The sequence below is a fragment of the Mustela nigripes genome, chromosome 3 (genome assembly GCF_022355385.1).
Source record: "Mustela nigripes isolate SB6536 chromosome 3, MUSNIG.SB6536, whole genome shotgun sequence".
Classification (NCBI taxonomy): domain Eukaryota; kingdom Metazoa; phylum Chordata; class Mammalia; order Carnivora; family Mustelidae; genus Mustela; species Mustela nigripes.
In genome coordinates, this window is record NC_081559.1 from 25,376,689 (window position 1) to 25,393,722 (window position 17,034).

The following is a 17,034-nucleotide window of genomic DNA, read 5'->3' on the forward strand; positions in this document are numbered from 1 at the left end:
GCAATATGCATTTAAGGTTCCTCCATGGTTTTCGTGGCTTGAAAGCTCTTTTCTTTTTCCTGTTTAATAATATTCCGTTATACATGGATATACCCTAGTTGATCCATTCACTTCTTTCATTCTTTCTTTCTTTATTTGACAGAGATCACAAGTAGCAGAAAGGCAGGCAGGGGGTGGTGGGAGCAGGCTCCCTGCTGAGCACAGAGCCCAGTGGCGGGGCTCAGTCCCAGGACCCTGAGATCATGACCTGAGCCGGAAGCAGAAGCTTTAACCCACTGAGCCACCCAGGCGCCCCTATCCATTCATTTCTTGAAAGACATCAGAAATAGAAATACAGTTTTTGACAATTATGAATAAAGCTGCTAAAAACATTCAATAGTTTATTTGTTGGTAGTGGGAGGGGCTAGTTTATTTGTTGGTAATATCTCCAGTACCTAAAACAGTGCCCAACTTTGTGGTAGGCACTCAGTAGGTATTTGGCGAAGTTTATTTTTAAAAGTATGCACTATCCAAGATAACACAAAGGAAATGCAGTTACAAATTTTTTGTATGTGCAGAGTTTATAATTTATTCACAAGAGATAATAGCTCCTAAAAAATCTTGCCATTGTTAAGAAAATAGGCAATGAGAAAGTTGGAGGTTGTAATCTTTTTAAGTGCGTTTCGACTTTAGGCAGAGCCTACTGAGTCTGGTATAAAGGAGGAAAAATCCAACTCATTTCTTCCCCTTATTTTCTTCCACCCACAGTTCTTTTTTTTTTTTTTTTTTTTTAAGATTTTATTTATTTATTTGATAGGCAGAGATCACAAGTAGGCTGAAAGGCAGGCAGAGAGAGAGGAGGAAGCAGGCTCCCCGCCGAGCAGAGAGCCCGATGCGGGGCTCGATCCCAGGACCCTGGTATCATGACCTGAGCCGAAGACAGAGGCTTTGACCCACCGAGCCACCCAGGCGCCCCCCACCCACAGTTCTTGCATTAGTTTGTAATAATATCCTTCTATTGACAAGTTTTATAACTTGGATTTTATATTGTCTATAATTGCCACGATTGTGTTCTTAGTTCTATAGTGAAGTGGATCCCTGATGATCACTGGTCTTGTCATTCTTTCTCCCGTTCCTGAGTTATCTATTGGTTTATTTCTAGATTGGCTGGAGTTGGTTTCTCCAGTAGCATATATGTATGTGTATGTGTGTGTGTGAGAGAGGGGGTGTGTTTTTTTTTTCTTTTCTTTTTTGGTGAGGCCGGGCTTAGGCTCTGGTGTTTTATTCTTTTTTCATCAAGTTATTTGTGTTTGTGTACATGTATTTATCTCTTAATTACACTTTTCTGAAAACATACTTGTGCAATCTTGGCATGTTTTTTTTAAAAATGTACATATATTTGATTTTATTGATCCTTCTTGATGATGTGTTATATAATGTTTCTATATGTAGTTCTAAATGGAGCCCCTGGATTTATAAACTTGTGTGATGCTTTGAATGCCTGGCAGCTGGTGAAGGAACTCAAAGAAGCTTTAGGCATTCCAGCTGCTGCCTCTTTCAAACATGTCAGCCCAGCAGGTAAAGCACTACTCTCTGGAATGCTCTGGATCTGTTCAAAATGCCTTCTTTCTGATTTTAGAAAGAATTGACATGTTCTACTGTGAATATAGACATTCTCTAAAGTCTCAAATCATTTTTGTGGACAGTTTCAATGTAGTAATATGATAAAATCTGATAGTAACGTGTTATTTACATATATGTAACTGTATAATATTACTGTGAGATAGGATCAGGAAATCACTTTTTTGCAGTGGAAAGGTATAAAAAATAAAGTAAAATGGCTTAATTCAGTATGACTAAATATTTTTCCACATGGTTGAAAATGAAACTGAGTAGACCTAAGGATGTTGTTGTGACACCTTATCTGTAACTTCTTATAGCCATTGTATGAGATATGTTTTGCTTCTATGTCTAAGTCAACTCTGTTACATAGTTCTTTGATGTTTATTTGATATTGAATTGATGTAAACAGGGAAGAAATAAATGGTATGTGATATCAAGCAGGGTCGAGAGAGAGTCCTTAGTGAAGTAAACTAGCTTTGTATACATGCATGGTTCTGGTGGACTCAGACAGTAGTTGTTTCTGGAAGCCAGAGAGAAAACATTCTCCCCTCCCCTGAAACTGTTATTTTTGATGTTTAATTATCTGGCCAGATGTTTGTTTAATTTGGCACAGGCACAAGAAATTATGCTGCATAGACTAGATGTTAAGAAAAGTGTTGTCTTGATTTAGGAGAGGATAAGTAGTAACTTGAGACTTGGAGGTTTATTTATGGTTTTCTGTACCAGGTGCTGCTGTTGGAATTCCACTCAGTGAAGACGAGGCCAAAGTCTGCATGGTCTATGATCTGTATAAAACGCTTACACCCATATCAACTGCATATGCAAGAGCAAGAGGTCAGAAGAGTAATAGGGTTCTTGTTTGTTCTTAAAAGAGAGAAAAGAATATTTTATCCTAAGTAGAATAAAGTGGTATATCCTTTGTTTCAGATTTCACATTATTTTTTTTTTTTTTTTTTTGTAATACTTAGGAAATGACTATATGAGTGCCTTGGAATAAATTTGTTTAGAAATTTTTATTTTCATGTAATAAATGGAAATACAATTAGAATTTGGTGCATTTGATTTCACATTGGGTTATTAAAAGCATTTGTATTGTTTAGTATATGACTAAAATTATGTGTTTGGGATTTTTTTAAGATTTTATTTATTAGACAGATTACAAGTAGGTGGAGAGGCAGGTGGGTGGGGGAAGCAGGCTCCCCGCTGAGCAGAGAGCCCAATGCGGGGCTTGATACCAGGACCCTGAGACTATGACCTGAGCCAAAGGCAGAGGCTTAACCCTCTGAGCCACCTAAGTGCCCCTATGAGGTTATTTTTAACTGTAGTGAATATGGTTAGAGTTGTATTTTATATATGTCAGGAATATCTAATTCATGAGGTTAATAACCTGTGAATATTATTGTAACATTTTCAGAAGATCATCAAGAAACTTGATAGCACCCCTGACCTTCCACAGTAGGGGTTAGCATACTGTGGCACATGGTGCTAAATAAATCCAACCTGTTTTTGTAAATACAGTTTGATTGGAATAGAGCCATGTCCCTTTGTTGATATGGCCAATTTCTACAACTGCAGAGCTGAGTAGGTATAACAGACCAGGTGCCTGCAAAACTTAAAATATAGTTGTTATCATGCTCTTCCAGAAGTTTGCCTAGAGGTTAAAATTAAAGAATACTTTGTTGTGATTATTTCAGTTAAATTACTTACTAATCTGTTATTTAGATCTTACATAGTACAGTAAAGTTCTGTTTAGAGAAATGGATTTTATATGATCACATAGGGGTTTGTTTAAACATCTTTTGCTTTGCAGAGCTATTTGTAACGTATACCTCATTTTGATTTTTATTTATAGGGGCTGATAGGATGTCTTCATTTGGTGACTTTGTTGCATTATCTGATGTTTGTGATGTTCCTACTGCCAAAATTATCTCCAGAGAGGTTAGTGAACATTCTTGAGTATTGATCCATCCATAACTGAGTAAAGCTCTATTTATTCCTAGTATTGATTCATTGAAAGCATAACTTACAATATTTATTTATACCATTTATAAATTAAATTTATTGTTTAACATGTTTATAATTTATGTAGAACATGAATCCTTGACTGAATTGTAATTCTAAGGTTTAGTGAATGTTTCAAATGGATATTTTGCGATTATGTTTTAATTAAAGTAGGGTTTTTTAAATTTTCTAGTAGTCATTATCTTAATGCCAAAATTATTATTTCTAAATTATTTATTTCTTAATAATTCCAAAATTATTATTCTGAGATGCTATCTTAGATATGTAATAATCTTAACCGTAAACCTTTGTAGGTTTGTTATAGAAGAGTTGTGTAGGTGAAGATAATAAACTACTCTGAAAAACTAACCCCATCAGTTGAGTACCAAACAAGCATTCCAGAAGGGTGGGATTTTGGGGCGAGGAGGCAGAAAGCCAAAAGAAGGTAGCTTAGATTAGCTTGGAGGGAAAACAAATAGGTAAAACTGAAGGCTACAAGGCCTTGATAATTTAGTTGCTTTAGAGATTCTTCCCATGACCTCTACCATCTCCACCCACAGTGAAGCTGACCTGCTTTCTTTTATGATGTAGCACATAGTAGGAACTTTGACTTGTCTGTCTTTCAGAGATGTTAAATCTGATCCCTTTGACTCGCTGCCGAGGTACTTGCCTTGCCTAAGGTTATTAGTGGAGATGTAATCTGATCCCCATGTCTTGCTCTTGTGGACTTAGCTTTGCCTAAGTTAATTTTGCCTGGTACTGGCAGAGTGGGGACGACTAGAACATGCTTTTTCTGGTGCAAAACACCATTCCATGAGCAGAATAGTGAGAAATCATTTTTCTTCCTAAGGTACATGTATTAGAGTGAATTGTTTATATATTCTTAGTTAAAACTGAAACAGCCAGAAACCATGAAAGGATAGCAAATGAGATAAGGTTAACTGTACAAAGCTGTATTCTAACATAGGCTTATCTTTTCCGAGTGTAGTTTTTAATATATCTGTTGGAGGTAGAAACAGGAAAATACTGCTGCATTAAGACAGACAATTGTGCTTATATTGGTTAAGAAGTGTTCCCTAATTTTTGAAAGTAGAAATTAATGTTGAATATATTATAGGTATCTGATGGTATTGTTGCCCCAGGATATGAAGATGAAGCTTTGAAAATACTTTCTAAAAAAAAAAATGGAAACTACTGTGTTCTTCAGGTTAGTTTAATTCATGTTTAAAACAGTAATTTGCTCGGGCACCTGGGTGGCTCAGTGGGTTAAGCCGCTGCCTTCGGCTCAGGTCATGATCTCCAGGTCCTGGGATCGAGTCCCACATCAGGCACTGCTCAGCAGGGAGCCTGCTTCCTCCTCTATGCCTACTTGTGATCTCTCTCTGTCAAATAAATAAATTAATTAAAATCTTTAAAAAAAAAAAAAACAATAATTTGCTCTTCTGTTTTGTGTTGCTTTTTCCCCGTTTTTAACCTTTCTTTTATGATGACAACCTTTTAATTTATCCTTTTTTACTGTGGTTTCTTTAATTCTGAATCCTACAGTTTTCTTTTTCCTTACTGTTAATTTTTAGGTTGTAGGTGAGGAGAGCTTCCTTACTTTTGGTTTCAAATTTTAAATTTTTAAGAAAATAGTTAATACCTATACATGGTTTCCTGTTCAAAAGGTATTAATGTTATTTGATGAAAAGTTTCCCCATCCTTCCCTTCTGCTACTGTTAATGTCTTTAAAAGTAATATTTTTAATTTCTTGCTCCTCCTCCCTGAAATATTTGATACTTTACAGCAAGTATTTGTATTTCTTTTTCCTTTTATGTTGTTTTTTTCCCACTAATACAAATGCATATAGTTTCACCGTCTTGGAAGTTTGCCCCATGTTTGTGTAGCTTGTGTAGGCAGTCACCAGTCTTTAGCTACTGCACACACCCTGCAGTGAATTAGAACCAGGTGGCAATCAGTGGGTATTGGTAGTTTTGATAGGTCCTATTCCTCTTTGAGGGTGTTGCAACAAATTTTACGTCTTAATGGGAATGTTAAGGATGCTGATTTCCTAATAACTTTACCATCATCGTGTCCTTTAACTTTCTCATCTTAATATGATAGATAAAATGACATCTTATTGCAGCTTAATTTCCCATTATGTGTGCGGTGAACATCTTTTCATATTTAGGAGTATTTTTAATTCCTTTTTATGAAGTATCTGACCATATTCTTTGCCTATTTTTCTGATTAATTGTTGAGATTTTTCCTGATTTTGACCAGCTCTTTTCTATTAGGGAAACTAGCCCATTGTCTAAGATTATAAATGGATAAAGCAGAGTTATTTGAATTAAAATAAAAATTCATAACACTGTTTTACAGAAAGTGCTCATGTCAAAAGATTTGTGGAATCATAACTCCGTATAATCGAAGTTCTAAGTATATAGCCTTTATTGTAAGATACCACTAGTTGTATGATACACCACAAATTCAGTGTCAGCTTTTCAAGGGAGAAGAAAAATACTACATTAAGTATACATAATTTTCTGTTAAGGCCCTTCATTTAAGTTCAGCCCTTCAGTCAGCAGAGGCTGTATTCTTCAGTTTCTTAATCCAGTGGTCTTTTTTAAGGGTATTAAGTACTTAAAGCTCTTTTTAATACTTACATATGTCATCATGGAGATTGTTTTCCAAACTTTGAACTCATCGTGACCTCTTCAGCACCTGACAGCATTACATTTGAAGATGTCAAAGGACTACACCGGGCCTTCCCCAATACATTATTTGAGAGTTTAGCCAAATGCACATGGACACACAATTATAACTGTGAAATAGCTTTATTTCTCTCTCTGGCTATAAGTTTTTTTTGACATCAGTTAATAAGGAGAGCACATCCCAGTTTTAGAAATTTGATAATACGGAAGAAAACGGAACATTTTGGAATTCAAGAAAGTACAAATTAGGAAGAATTAATTATGAGGGCTTGCTTATAAGTTACAGAATCAGAGCTTTCTAAGTCAGAGATCCTTTAAAGAATAAATTAAGAGGTATTGTGAAGTTTAGAATAATATCTAGGGAGAGAGAGTGGTCTTACGTAGATTATTCTCATGTCTTAATACCTTTTCAGTTCAAAATTTGTGAGAGGAAGATAGCAACAAATGACATATATTCCTGGGATGCCAGGGCTGGCTCAGTTAGTAGAACAGCTGTCTCTTAATCTCAGGATTGTGAATTCTACGTTTGAGTGGAGATTACTTAAAAAACAACAACAACATATATTCCCTTTCAAGTAACAAAGACCTTGATTGCAAATGTTGCTTTCCCCCTTTTAACTATTTAATTCAAGTGTTTACTCTGTATTTTATAATAGATTATTAGAAAAAAGGGAAAATTAGAATTTATTTTTTATGCTACTACCTGTTTTTTTGTTTGTTTTTTTGGCAAATTTGTTTTTATCCTCTGATCTTCCAAAAGTAAGATACAGTGCTTTCAGTTGGTATAACCAGAAATGCTGTCATTGGAATTACTGTTTTAATATGTTTGTTGTTAGAAAACACCACAAGATTGTAAACCTCTCAAATTTTTTAGAACAAAATACTAGTAACTGACCATTCTATTGTACCTTTACTGAAGTGATCTTACACAGGCTTAAGTTAGAAAAAAATGCATATAACCTTACTGTGATGATTTTTTTGTACATAAATTAAGTGAAAAACGTTGAAAGTTGTAGACATATTGATTCTGACTCCAAATTTTTATTTTAGATGGATCAGTCCTACAATCCAGATGAAAACGAAGTTCGAACTCTCTTTGGTCTTCGTTTAAGTCAGAAGAGAAATAATGGTGTCATTGACAGGTCATTATTTAGCAACGTTGTGACCAAGAATAAAGATGTAAGTTGAAAAAAACATCTGAATTGGGGACGCCTGGGTGGCTCAGTCAGTTAAACATCTGCCTTTGGTTCAGGTCACGATCCAGGGTCCTGGGATCCAGTCCCCCATTGGGCTCCTTGCTCAGTTGGGAGTCTGCTTCTCCCTCTGTCTGCCGCTCTCTCTCTCTCCGACAAAAAAATAAAATCTTTAAAAAAAAAAATAGTCGTCTGAACTGAATGCTAGTAATTCAGTAAGTCTGTTTTTAATATTTATAAGCTTCTGCATTTATTAAGACCCATATTTAAAACTGGTTGATCTGCAAATGTCTGGCTTATCTTTGAGTTATCAGATAAGTTTAAGAGCTTTAAAAAAAAAAAAGAATAAATGACCATATTAGGAGCTTCTGTGCATTTATATGTACTTAGAGGTATTTATCTTCAGTTACGCCTAAGTGAGATCATGTTTCTCATAATTCTGTTCAGTGACTTGAATTTTTTTCCATGCACTAAGCTACAAATACATTTTTTTTTTTTTTAAGATTTTATTTATTTATTTATTTATTTATTTATTTATCAGAGAGAGTGAGAGAGCACAAGCAGGCAGAGTGGTAGAAGCAGAGAGAAGCAGGCTCCCCACTGAGCAAGGATCCTGACCCGGGACTCCATCCCAAAAACCAAGGATCATGACCTGAGCCCCAAGGCAGACACTTAACTGATTGTGCCACCCAGACGTCCCTACAAATAGAAAGGCCACATGGCAAGCCATGTGTAGATGTACTCTGATATTTTGTTTCCATTTTCAGTACTGTGGTCATTGTTTTTATGTGGTCAAGTTTTTGCTTTTAGACTGTTGTCATCTTTTAGGAAGGACATACTCCTAGGATGATAGTGTGTTTTGTTCTGTTTTTTTCCACATACATACGTGTATTCTGTCATTTACAATGCATAGCACTCTTAGTGGGGACTGGCGGTGGGTGACTACTGTCATCTCTCTCGTAAAGATCACAAAATTGTGATCTAAGTTATGGCTAAGAAATTTGTCCTAGGTTACATAATAGGAAAATGGATAAGCTTGTATTTCTTCTCTGAAATCTCTTAATTGGCCCTTCAGTTTGTTTTGTTTTGTTTTTTTGGATCTTCAGTTTTGAAAGATTTTTTTGCAGTGCTAACATTGGCTCTTCTCCCCTCACCCCCCACCCTCCCACCCCTCACATCCCCCTCACCCCCCGCCCGCCACCCGTCATACACACACCCCATGCTTAAGATGTGTAGCTGCATTGCTTTGTAGCTTTGTCTGCTAGTACGTCTGGTATTTTTAGTTGGATGCTGGGCATTGAATGTGAAAAAACTATAGAGGTATTTTGAGTGTTTGGATGGAGTCTTTTTTTCACTCCAGAACTGACTTCCACTTTTGGTAGGAAGAGGAGGTGGAAGTCAAATCATCTTTATCCTGGCAGGAGTTAAGCTGATTTGAATTTGGGCTTAAGTCTTTGTGAGGACTGGTCCTTTTAGGGTTCACCCCTGTTCTGAGAGCACCAGTGTCTGCTGGTGTCACTTTTCCTTGGTGTTCTCTGAACTCCATTGTTGCCACTTAGTGCTGTAACACCGGCAGGAGTGCTACTCAGTTCCTTTACCATTTAGCTTATTGCCTTGCATCTTGGACAGTGCCTTGAGGTGAAAAGCAGAGATGGTCACACTCATTTCTTCTTGCTTATCTCTGGGATCTTTGCCTCTCAGTAGTTGATATTTTTTACTGCCTTGGTGTTGAGCTTTCTTGTTTGTTCCTAGAAAAGGTTTAGTCTGTTAATAAGTCATTCCTTGTAACAGAAAAAGAAAATGAAGAGGTGCAGTTGTTCCAGGTCTGAGCCCCAGGTGTGACTTCATTCTCCTCATCTTTAAGTAGAATTGCTGAAAATAAGTTTTAAAACCTTTATTGGGTAGTTCAGCCTGTTAATAAGTGTATAGTGATGAAGACGTGATCTTTGTTGATTTAATAGATGTTTTTTCACTTTTATTTTTGAAAATTAATGGTGCCCTGAAGTAAAGGAACATGGTATAGGCATCATGTGTAGAAATACCTGTAATAAGTTCATTGCCATCTCCTCCTGTGGTCAAGGCTGTAAAGTACTGGGATTTCCAGTTGGAAGCAGTGTTTTGTACCAATATTACTTACTGTATATGAGAAGCTTACAGTAATATGTGCCCCCTCCCTTTTTCTTTAACACTTTATTAATCTGGCTGGTTAGAGTATCTTTTAAAATACTGAAACAGGGAGCACCTGGGTCGCTCAGTCATTAAGTGTCTGCCCTCAGCTCAGCTCACGATCTCAGGGTCCTGGGATCAAGCCCCACATCGGGCTCCCTGCTTGGCAGGATGCCCTCTTCTCCCTCTCTCACTCATCCTGCTTGTGTTCCCTCTCTTGCGGTCGCTTGCTATTAAATAAATAAATAAAATCTTTTAAAAAAATAAAATACTGAAACAGTATTGACCTAGATTACATGGTACCTATGTTGGCAGCTCTGCCTAACTATTGAGGCTCTTACTTTGTAAGCTTTCCTTTTAGGTTTATACGTATTGGACTGATTAATAATTCAGCAGTATTTGATAGGGTTTATACCCCTGGCTGTGCTAACTTGGATTTTTTATTTATTTATTTATTTTTACAAGGAGTGAGATATGGCTTTAATTCATCTTTTATCTAAATAATTCTCTACTTGTTTCATATGTATTTTTAATTAGAAATTTGAAAGCTCAAACATTAAGAGTGATGGTTTTATCTTTCTTTGTAGTCCTCTCTTCTTTTAAAGCAGTGTTTTGTTAACATGTCAGCCTCAAAATCTTTTTAGGTCTTAGAACAGTGAGAGAAGTAGAAGTATGTAGTAAGCATTAATGAACATGTGACTGAGTTACTACCTCCTCCATTTTTCTTAAATAAAGCTTTAATTTGTTTTAACTGTTTGTGTCCCTCACTCCCAACTCCGGCCATCCCCCCTCTTGAAATGGCTTATATTCCTTGATCCTAACTCAGAATACCGGAGTTGCATTTCAAGGCAGACCTGTAGGAAAGCTGGTGTGTAATTAAAATTTCTTAGAACTAAAAGATTAAAATACATAGTTGGTGTCTCAAACAGCAAATAACAGATAAGAAAGGATATACTACATTAGTACTATCTTAGAATGACAAATTCTTAAATTCTAACATTGTAGGGTTTTGGGGTCTGTTTTTTAAAGATTTTTTTATTTATTTGACAGAGATCATGAGGAGGCAGAGAGAGAGAGAGGGAAGCAGGCTCCCTGCTGAGCAGAGAGCCCAATGCAGGGCTCGATCCCAGGACCCTGAGATCAGGACCCAAGCAGAAGGCTGAGGCTTTAACCCACTGAGCCACCCAGGCGCCCCCTAACAGTGTTTTTTAATTGAGGTTTTAATTTTAAGATTAAAATGAAAATTACAGGTTCACATGCACTGTTAAGAATTCCCATGTATCTTTTGCCCCGTTTCCCCTGGTGTTAATATCTTACAGTATCACATCCATGATAATGATACTGATACAAGTCAAGGCACCGAAAGACCATTTCCATGGCCAAGAGGGTCCCTCGGGTTGCCCTCTTAAAATCATACTCATTTCCTTCTCCTTCCACCCCCAACCTTGAGTAACATCTTATCTGTTCCCCCTTTTATAATTTTCACTCTGTACATTTCACGAGTAGGTTTTTATGTGAACATAAGTTTTCATTTCTCCGTTATAAAGGCCCAGGAGTGTAATGGTGGCTGCTGGATAGTATCATAGTTGGCATATTTAGTTTTTTAAACTGCCAAATTGTTTTCCAGAGAGCCTGTGCCATTTTACATTTTGTAGCAGCAACATATGAGTGATCCAGGTGTGTGCATCCTTAACTCGCTTTTACTCTTGTCACTTTAGTTAGGTATGTGGCAGTATCTCATGATTTTCATTAGCATTTTCTAATGGCTAATGATGTTGTTTCTTATTTATTTGCCATCTGCATATCCTTTTTACTGATACATCTCTTTGTGTGTTTTGCCTATTTTCTCATTAGATTGCTTTTGTCACTTGAGTTTTAAGAGGTCTTTATGTATTTTAGGTACTAATTCTTTTTTGGATATGTGGTTAGCAAATATTTCCTCCCAGTCTATAGCTTGTCCTTTTATCCTCCTAATACAGGGTTTTTGCAGATCAGAAGTTTTAATTTTGATGAAGTCTGATTTTAGGTTTTCACTTAGCTAATTGATGTTAGCTGCTACTTACAGTCTTTGTCCACTCAGCATAGTTATATAGATTATCTTTTCAGCTTGTAATTATTCTTTTTATTAAACATAGTGACATTTTTGGCTTTAATAATTGTTTTATTCTGTTTGGACTGGGGTAGTTCACAAGTATTTTTGAACAGTTTCTACTTAGAATTTCTGGACAAAGCAGAAAATGATCTTTTTTTTTTTTCCCTGAACAAGCCTTAGCTGTGTATGGGCATCACAGTTGCTTATAATGTCTGTGAAAATGATTCTCAGTGTTTTTTCTGAACATAAATTTTTATCATTTTTCCATATAGGTTTCTTGGTTCTGTGGCTGAGAAAGTATTTTTTGTCAGTTTGGGTGGATATGGCATTTTGTAACTAGCATGATGAAAGTATTTTTTGTCAGTTTGGGTGGATATGGCATTTTGTAACTAGCATGATGTTTAATTCTTAAACAGAATTAAGCCTGAGTCGCTGCAAATGACTTTAATCTGAGTCTGTGATGCATTAGGCACTGCTGAGTTCCATAAGTATGTTGAGTGTTGATTTTGGTTTTTTAGTAAAACACAGTAGAGTTTCCTATGAACAGTTCATTTCATTATGTCCTTCGAGAGATACTACATTTTAGGTCTGTTAAAATAAGTAACATGTAAGATGCTTCAAGTTAAAGGGAATTACAAAAATCTGATGCAATTGACCATCCTGTGTTTTTTTCAGTTGTCAGAGTCTGCGCTCAGAGACCTCATTGTAGCCACCATTGCTGTGAAGTACACGCAGTCTAACTCCGTGTGCTATGCCAAGAATGGTCAGGTAACCAAGCTCTCAGACCCACTTTTACAAATGATACCCATTTTTTACAAAATGATACCCATCCCTCAAGTCCTAGACTGCTTGGAAAGGAAAATCTGTCCTGTTTTTCTCTTCGGGGTTTGTCAGTATTGACTCAGTAACATAGAGGACTGTTAAAACTAGTGATGCTCACAGACTGTCTTTGGAACGATGTGTTAAAATTGGTCATATTGCTTCTTCCTCAGACTGAGTTGACACATTTGGATTCGTGGGACTGTAATAGCTGCTCTAAAACTAGTTCATTTGCTCCCCTCCTCCTGATTGGTGTGGTATTTCCAGTGAAGAGAGACTAATGAATGGTACTGCCACCCATTATTCCATGTTTTTGCAGCTTGTTGGGTATTTTCACGTGTATTTCTAAGGTTACTTTACCAAGAATCTGTAGACTGCAAGTTAATGTGATCTTTGAAGATCCAGTTTACTGAGACATAATTTATGTACAATAAAATTCACTTTTTAAGTGTCGAGTTTTGAACAGTTTTCCCCAATTACCTAGTTACATGACCACAACCACAATCAAGATATTGATTACTGATGTTAATTAAGCAAGATATTGAACTTGTTTCCTAGTGCACTGAACCATAGAATGCAGGACCGACCTAGCTCATCACTGGGGCCTCTTCTAACTGTGGACTAATCTGGTTCTGGTTTTGCCATAACTTCAGCAGCATTGGGACCCCTTTTGACTGTGTCTTGAGCTCTTCTCTTAGCATTTGTTAAATTATTTGACCCATAAGTAGGGGAGGGAAAGTGTGGGTATTAATTGGCATGTGATCTGGAAGACTTAAAATTCAGAATTTTAGTTGATTGTCAATTGTAAAAAGATTGTTTGTCTCTAATAATGAAAACTTGAGAGATTGTGGCTACTGGCCTCCTTTGACTCGGGTTCTAAGAAGTTCTGGTAAAATTGTGCTTCACTGCTGATGTCCAAGAGTTCTAGAAACTTCCACAGTATTAGTAACCATACTTCAAATGTCACTGAAGAGGTAAAATGTATAAATAGTAGTTATAAACTTCTTCCCTTACCTTTTAATGCCTTAAAAATTACTTGTATTTTGGACTGACAATTTTCTACTAAATTGATAGATTTTAGAGAATTGCACAAAAGATCTATTAAGAAAAATACGTTGTTGTAAGAGATGGTCATCTTAATGTTCATGTTCTTCAGGTTATTGGCATTGGAGCAGGACAGCAGTCTCGAATACACTGCACACGCCTTGCAGGGGATAAAGCAAATTATTGGTGGCTTAGACATCATCCACAAGTCCTTTCAATGAAGTTTAAAACTGGAGTGAAGAGAGCAGAAATCTCCAATGCCATTGATCAGTATGTTACTGGAACCATTGGCGAGGTAAAAGTCTTGTCATTGGGTTTGTGGGTAGAGTATACTGGTACGCTCACCTTTTTCTGTAACAGACATCTTCATCACTACTGAGAGAAAAATGCTGTTCTTCTTGAATTTTACATTGTCTAAAATTATGATTCTAAAATTCTCAACAATTCTTCATTGTCTTGCCTTTGACTTTGTTCACAGTTCTTCATCCCTTCCTGACACCATAGACCTTCCCTGTATTAAATTATAATCATTTGGTTTAGTTTTATATGCTTGTACTTCAGTTTTATATGTTCGTACTGATTTTAAGCTTTTGATGGCAGGGACTGTTTCTTCACCTATCCTGAGGTTTCTGTCACATGCCAAGCATGATACTTGCTACATGATAGGTGTGTATTCAACACGAAATCCAAATTAATCTGATGGCACATAATCGGGGTCTTTTCCCCCCACATTTTCTACCAGTGCCTTTAACAACTCTATTTTTGTTAAATTATGTGTTCTTTAATGTCTTCAGTTTTAAAGAAGGCCTATGAGAATAATAAAATTACAATGTCAAGTAGCCTGCCAAAAATACAGAATTTGGCCCCGTTTTTGCTTAATCCTATATGGAAAACAAAAAAAAGAAGTCTCGTAATCAGACTCTCGATGGTCTTCTGAGAGGGTGAGTTGACCATACTACCTTGTTGACAAATTGAGGGACAGGAATCCATGACATAGTAAGTGTCATTGAAGAGTGTGCCTTATAACCATAAAGTATTTAACATGTAAGCCAGCCTTTCTTCTTTTACTCTAATATTTGTATTTCCCTGTTTATAATTACGTAGCAAATTCCTGTTCATAGTTCTGTGAGCAAGAGTTAAAGGTACACTGTTTAAGCCAAAAAGTCATCCAGGATGGAAGCATCTTTTTAAAAATACGAATACAATGAATCATACCGTGATTCTGTTAGGCCTGCTGTAGACTTGAGACTGTGCAAATGCAGTTCTGCAACATCCATCATCATCTGCTTGCTTGCTTTGACACAGATATAAAGTAGTAGATCTTACTTAGGCAGAGATTAAAAAGCAAAATATATTTAAACTGATTTACAAAGTAAATAGTATAGTTTTTATTTGGTACACTTAGAATTACTTTTCTTAATGAAATGCTAAAAGCATTAAAAAAAAAGATTCTTAAAAAAGATTCTAGATGTGTAAACTGTAATGAGCTGTTGTAATTAAATCCTGGGAGAAATGCCCAAGTGCTTTCTGGCGTTCTGATTTGCATCAGAAAGTACTAAAGATCTAATCCAAAATCTTTCTTTCCTGTCTCCACCCTCTACTCTTAGGATGAGGATTTGATAAAGTGGAAGGCATTGTTTGAAGAAGTGCCTGAATTATTAACTGAAGCAGAGAAGAAGGAATGGGTTGACAAACTTAGTGAAGTTTCTCTCAGCTCTGATGCCTTCTTTCCTTTCAGGGATAATGTAGACAGAGCTAAAAGGGTAAGTATGGAATTGATGTATATTTGCATAGAATTGGTTATTATGTAAAAACTATTTCAGGGATGCCTGGGTGGCCCAGTTAGTTAAACTTCTGCCTTTGGCTCAGGTCATGATCCCAGGGATCCTCACCGTGAGGAGGGCAGGGGGTGTTTTCCTCCCTCTCCCTCTGCCCCCTTCCCTACTTGTATGTTCTCCCCCAACCCTGACAAATAAAATCATTAAAAAAAAAAAAAAAAAAAACTATTTCAGAAATCCTGCATCTGTTAAGTTCTGTGATGTATGTCCAAGTATGGCAGTGTGATATATCGATAATACTTAATTATTTCACTTTTCCATTTGATGTATGAATAACCCACATCCTATCATTTTCCTGTTTTGACTGGGTGAATCATTCTGCATTGTGAATCATTATTAGCTTATGCTTTCTAGAGGGGGATTTTGATTTTTGCGTGTCTTAACCTAAAATTGTGTTTTGAAAGTCAATGTCTCTTCTTCCCTCAGAGCGGTGTGGCCTACATTGCTGCTCCTTCTGGTTCTGCTGCTGACAAAGTTGTGATTGAGGCTTGCGATGAATTGGGAATAATCCTTGCTCATACGAATCTTCGGCTCTTTCATCACTGATTTCATTGCCCCATATTTTATGGTTTGCTTATGTGTAGGTGAAAAACCACATGTAACATTATGACAGTATCTTTTTTAAAAAATAAAACATTAAGTCTTAGTCGTCTTGGATCCATAGCTTTTGGTTGTATTTAACTTCTTAAAGTTACAGGCGTTCTACCATGACAAATATTACCCATAAATATTTGTGTGTAAGAAATACAGGAACATCCCTGCCTCCTGGAGCTCAGCTCATCCCAAAACATTGCCTGTGTGAAACATCTTAAAATCATCAAGTAAGCCAGAGAAACTGAGTAGACCCTGGAGTTAGACAGCATAAGCATCCTACAGTCTCACTGGTTTTCTCTTAGGGGATTCTGCTCATGCAGCTTTTCTTTTAGTCAGAGTTCTAAAAAGCTTGGTTGTCTCCTTTCTAAGCACAGTTTTGAGATACTTGAATTTTAGTGTGATGTGTGGGTCGAGTTTCTCTTTCTTTCCAAACATTTATCCAGGTGTTTCAGCATCATTTGAAAAAACTATTGGATTGCCAGTTCCCTCAGTTAACCATTATTTGCCATGGGTCTCTTCTGGACTCTTTTCCGTTCTATAGTTACGTTTGTCCTAACACCAATACCACACTGTCCTGAAAATTGTAGCTTTGTGGTAAATTTTGAAATCAGATAATGGGAGGCCTTCATCTTTGTCCTTTTTAAAACTTGTTTTGGCTATCTGGGGCTTTGGCATTTCCATATAAACTTTGAAACTAAATATAGTCTATTTCTATAAAAATATTTGTTGGGATGTTGATTGAAATTGCATTGAATCCATAGTTTAATGAGATTAATTAGACATATCTCCTTTCCCCTTGAAGGTTGATTCTGTCTGGTTTCCACCAACCTTTTGCTCTCCAGTGGTTTCAAATAGATTTTGTAACATTTTTGTTCCATGTTCATAACTATCTGTAGGAGGGTTAGTCAGTACACTCTACTCTGTCCTTAAGAGAATCAGGAACACATACGAATATCATAGGAAAATTTCTAGTCACTGTTTCCATTTTTTTT

General features: G+C 36.5%; 1 protein-coding gene across 2 annotated transcripts in view; it reads left to right on the forward strand.

Moving 5' to 3' along the window:
- Positions 1-16,105, forward strand: part of ATIC (5-aminoimidazole-4-carboxamide ribonucleotide formyltransferase/IMP cyclohydrolase) — a 29,486-nt gene extending 13,381 nt beyond the window's left edge. For both annotated transcript variants that reach the window (XM_059393422.1, XM_059393421.1), the window contains 9 exons: positions 1,432-1,557; positions 2,329-2,436; positions 3,455-3,540; positions 4,721-4,810; positions 7,347-7,475; positions 12,423-12,515; positions 13,723-13,905; positions 15,218-15,373; positions 15,875-16,105. In XM_059393422.1, the coding sequence (XP_059249405.1) occupies positions 1,432-1,557; positions 2,329-2,436; positions 3,455-3,540; positions 4,721-4,810; positions 7,347-7,475; positions 12,423-12,515; positions 13,723-13,905; positions 15,218-15,373; positions 15,875-15,994 (1,091 nt within the window). In that variant the 3' untranslated portion in view covers positions 15,995-16,105. The remainder of the gene's footprint in view (positions 1-1,431; positions 1,558-2,328; positions 2,437-3,454; positions 3,541-4,720; positions 4,811-7,346; positions 7,476-12,422; positions 12,516-13,722; positions 13,906-15,217; positions 15,374-15,874) is intronic.
- Positions 16,106-17,034: the final 929 nt, after the last annotated feature.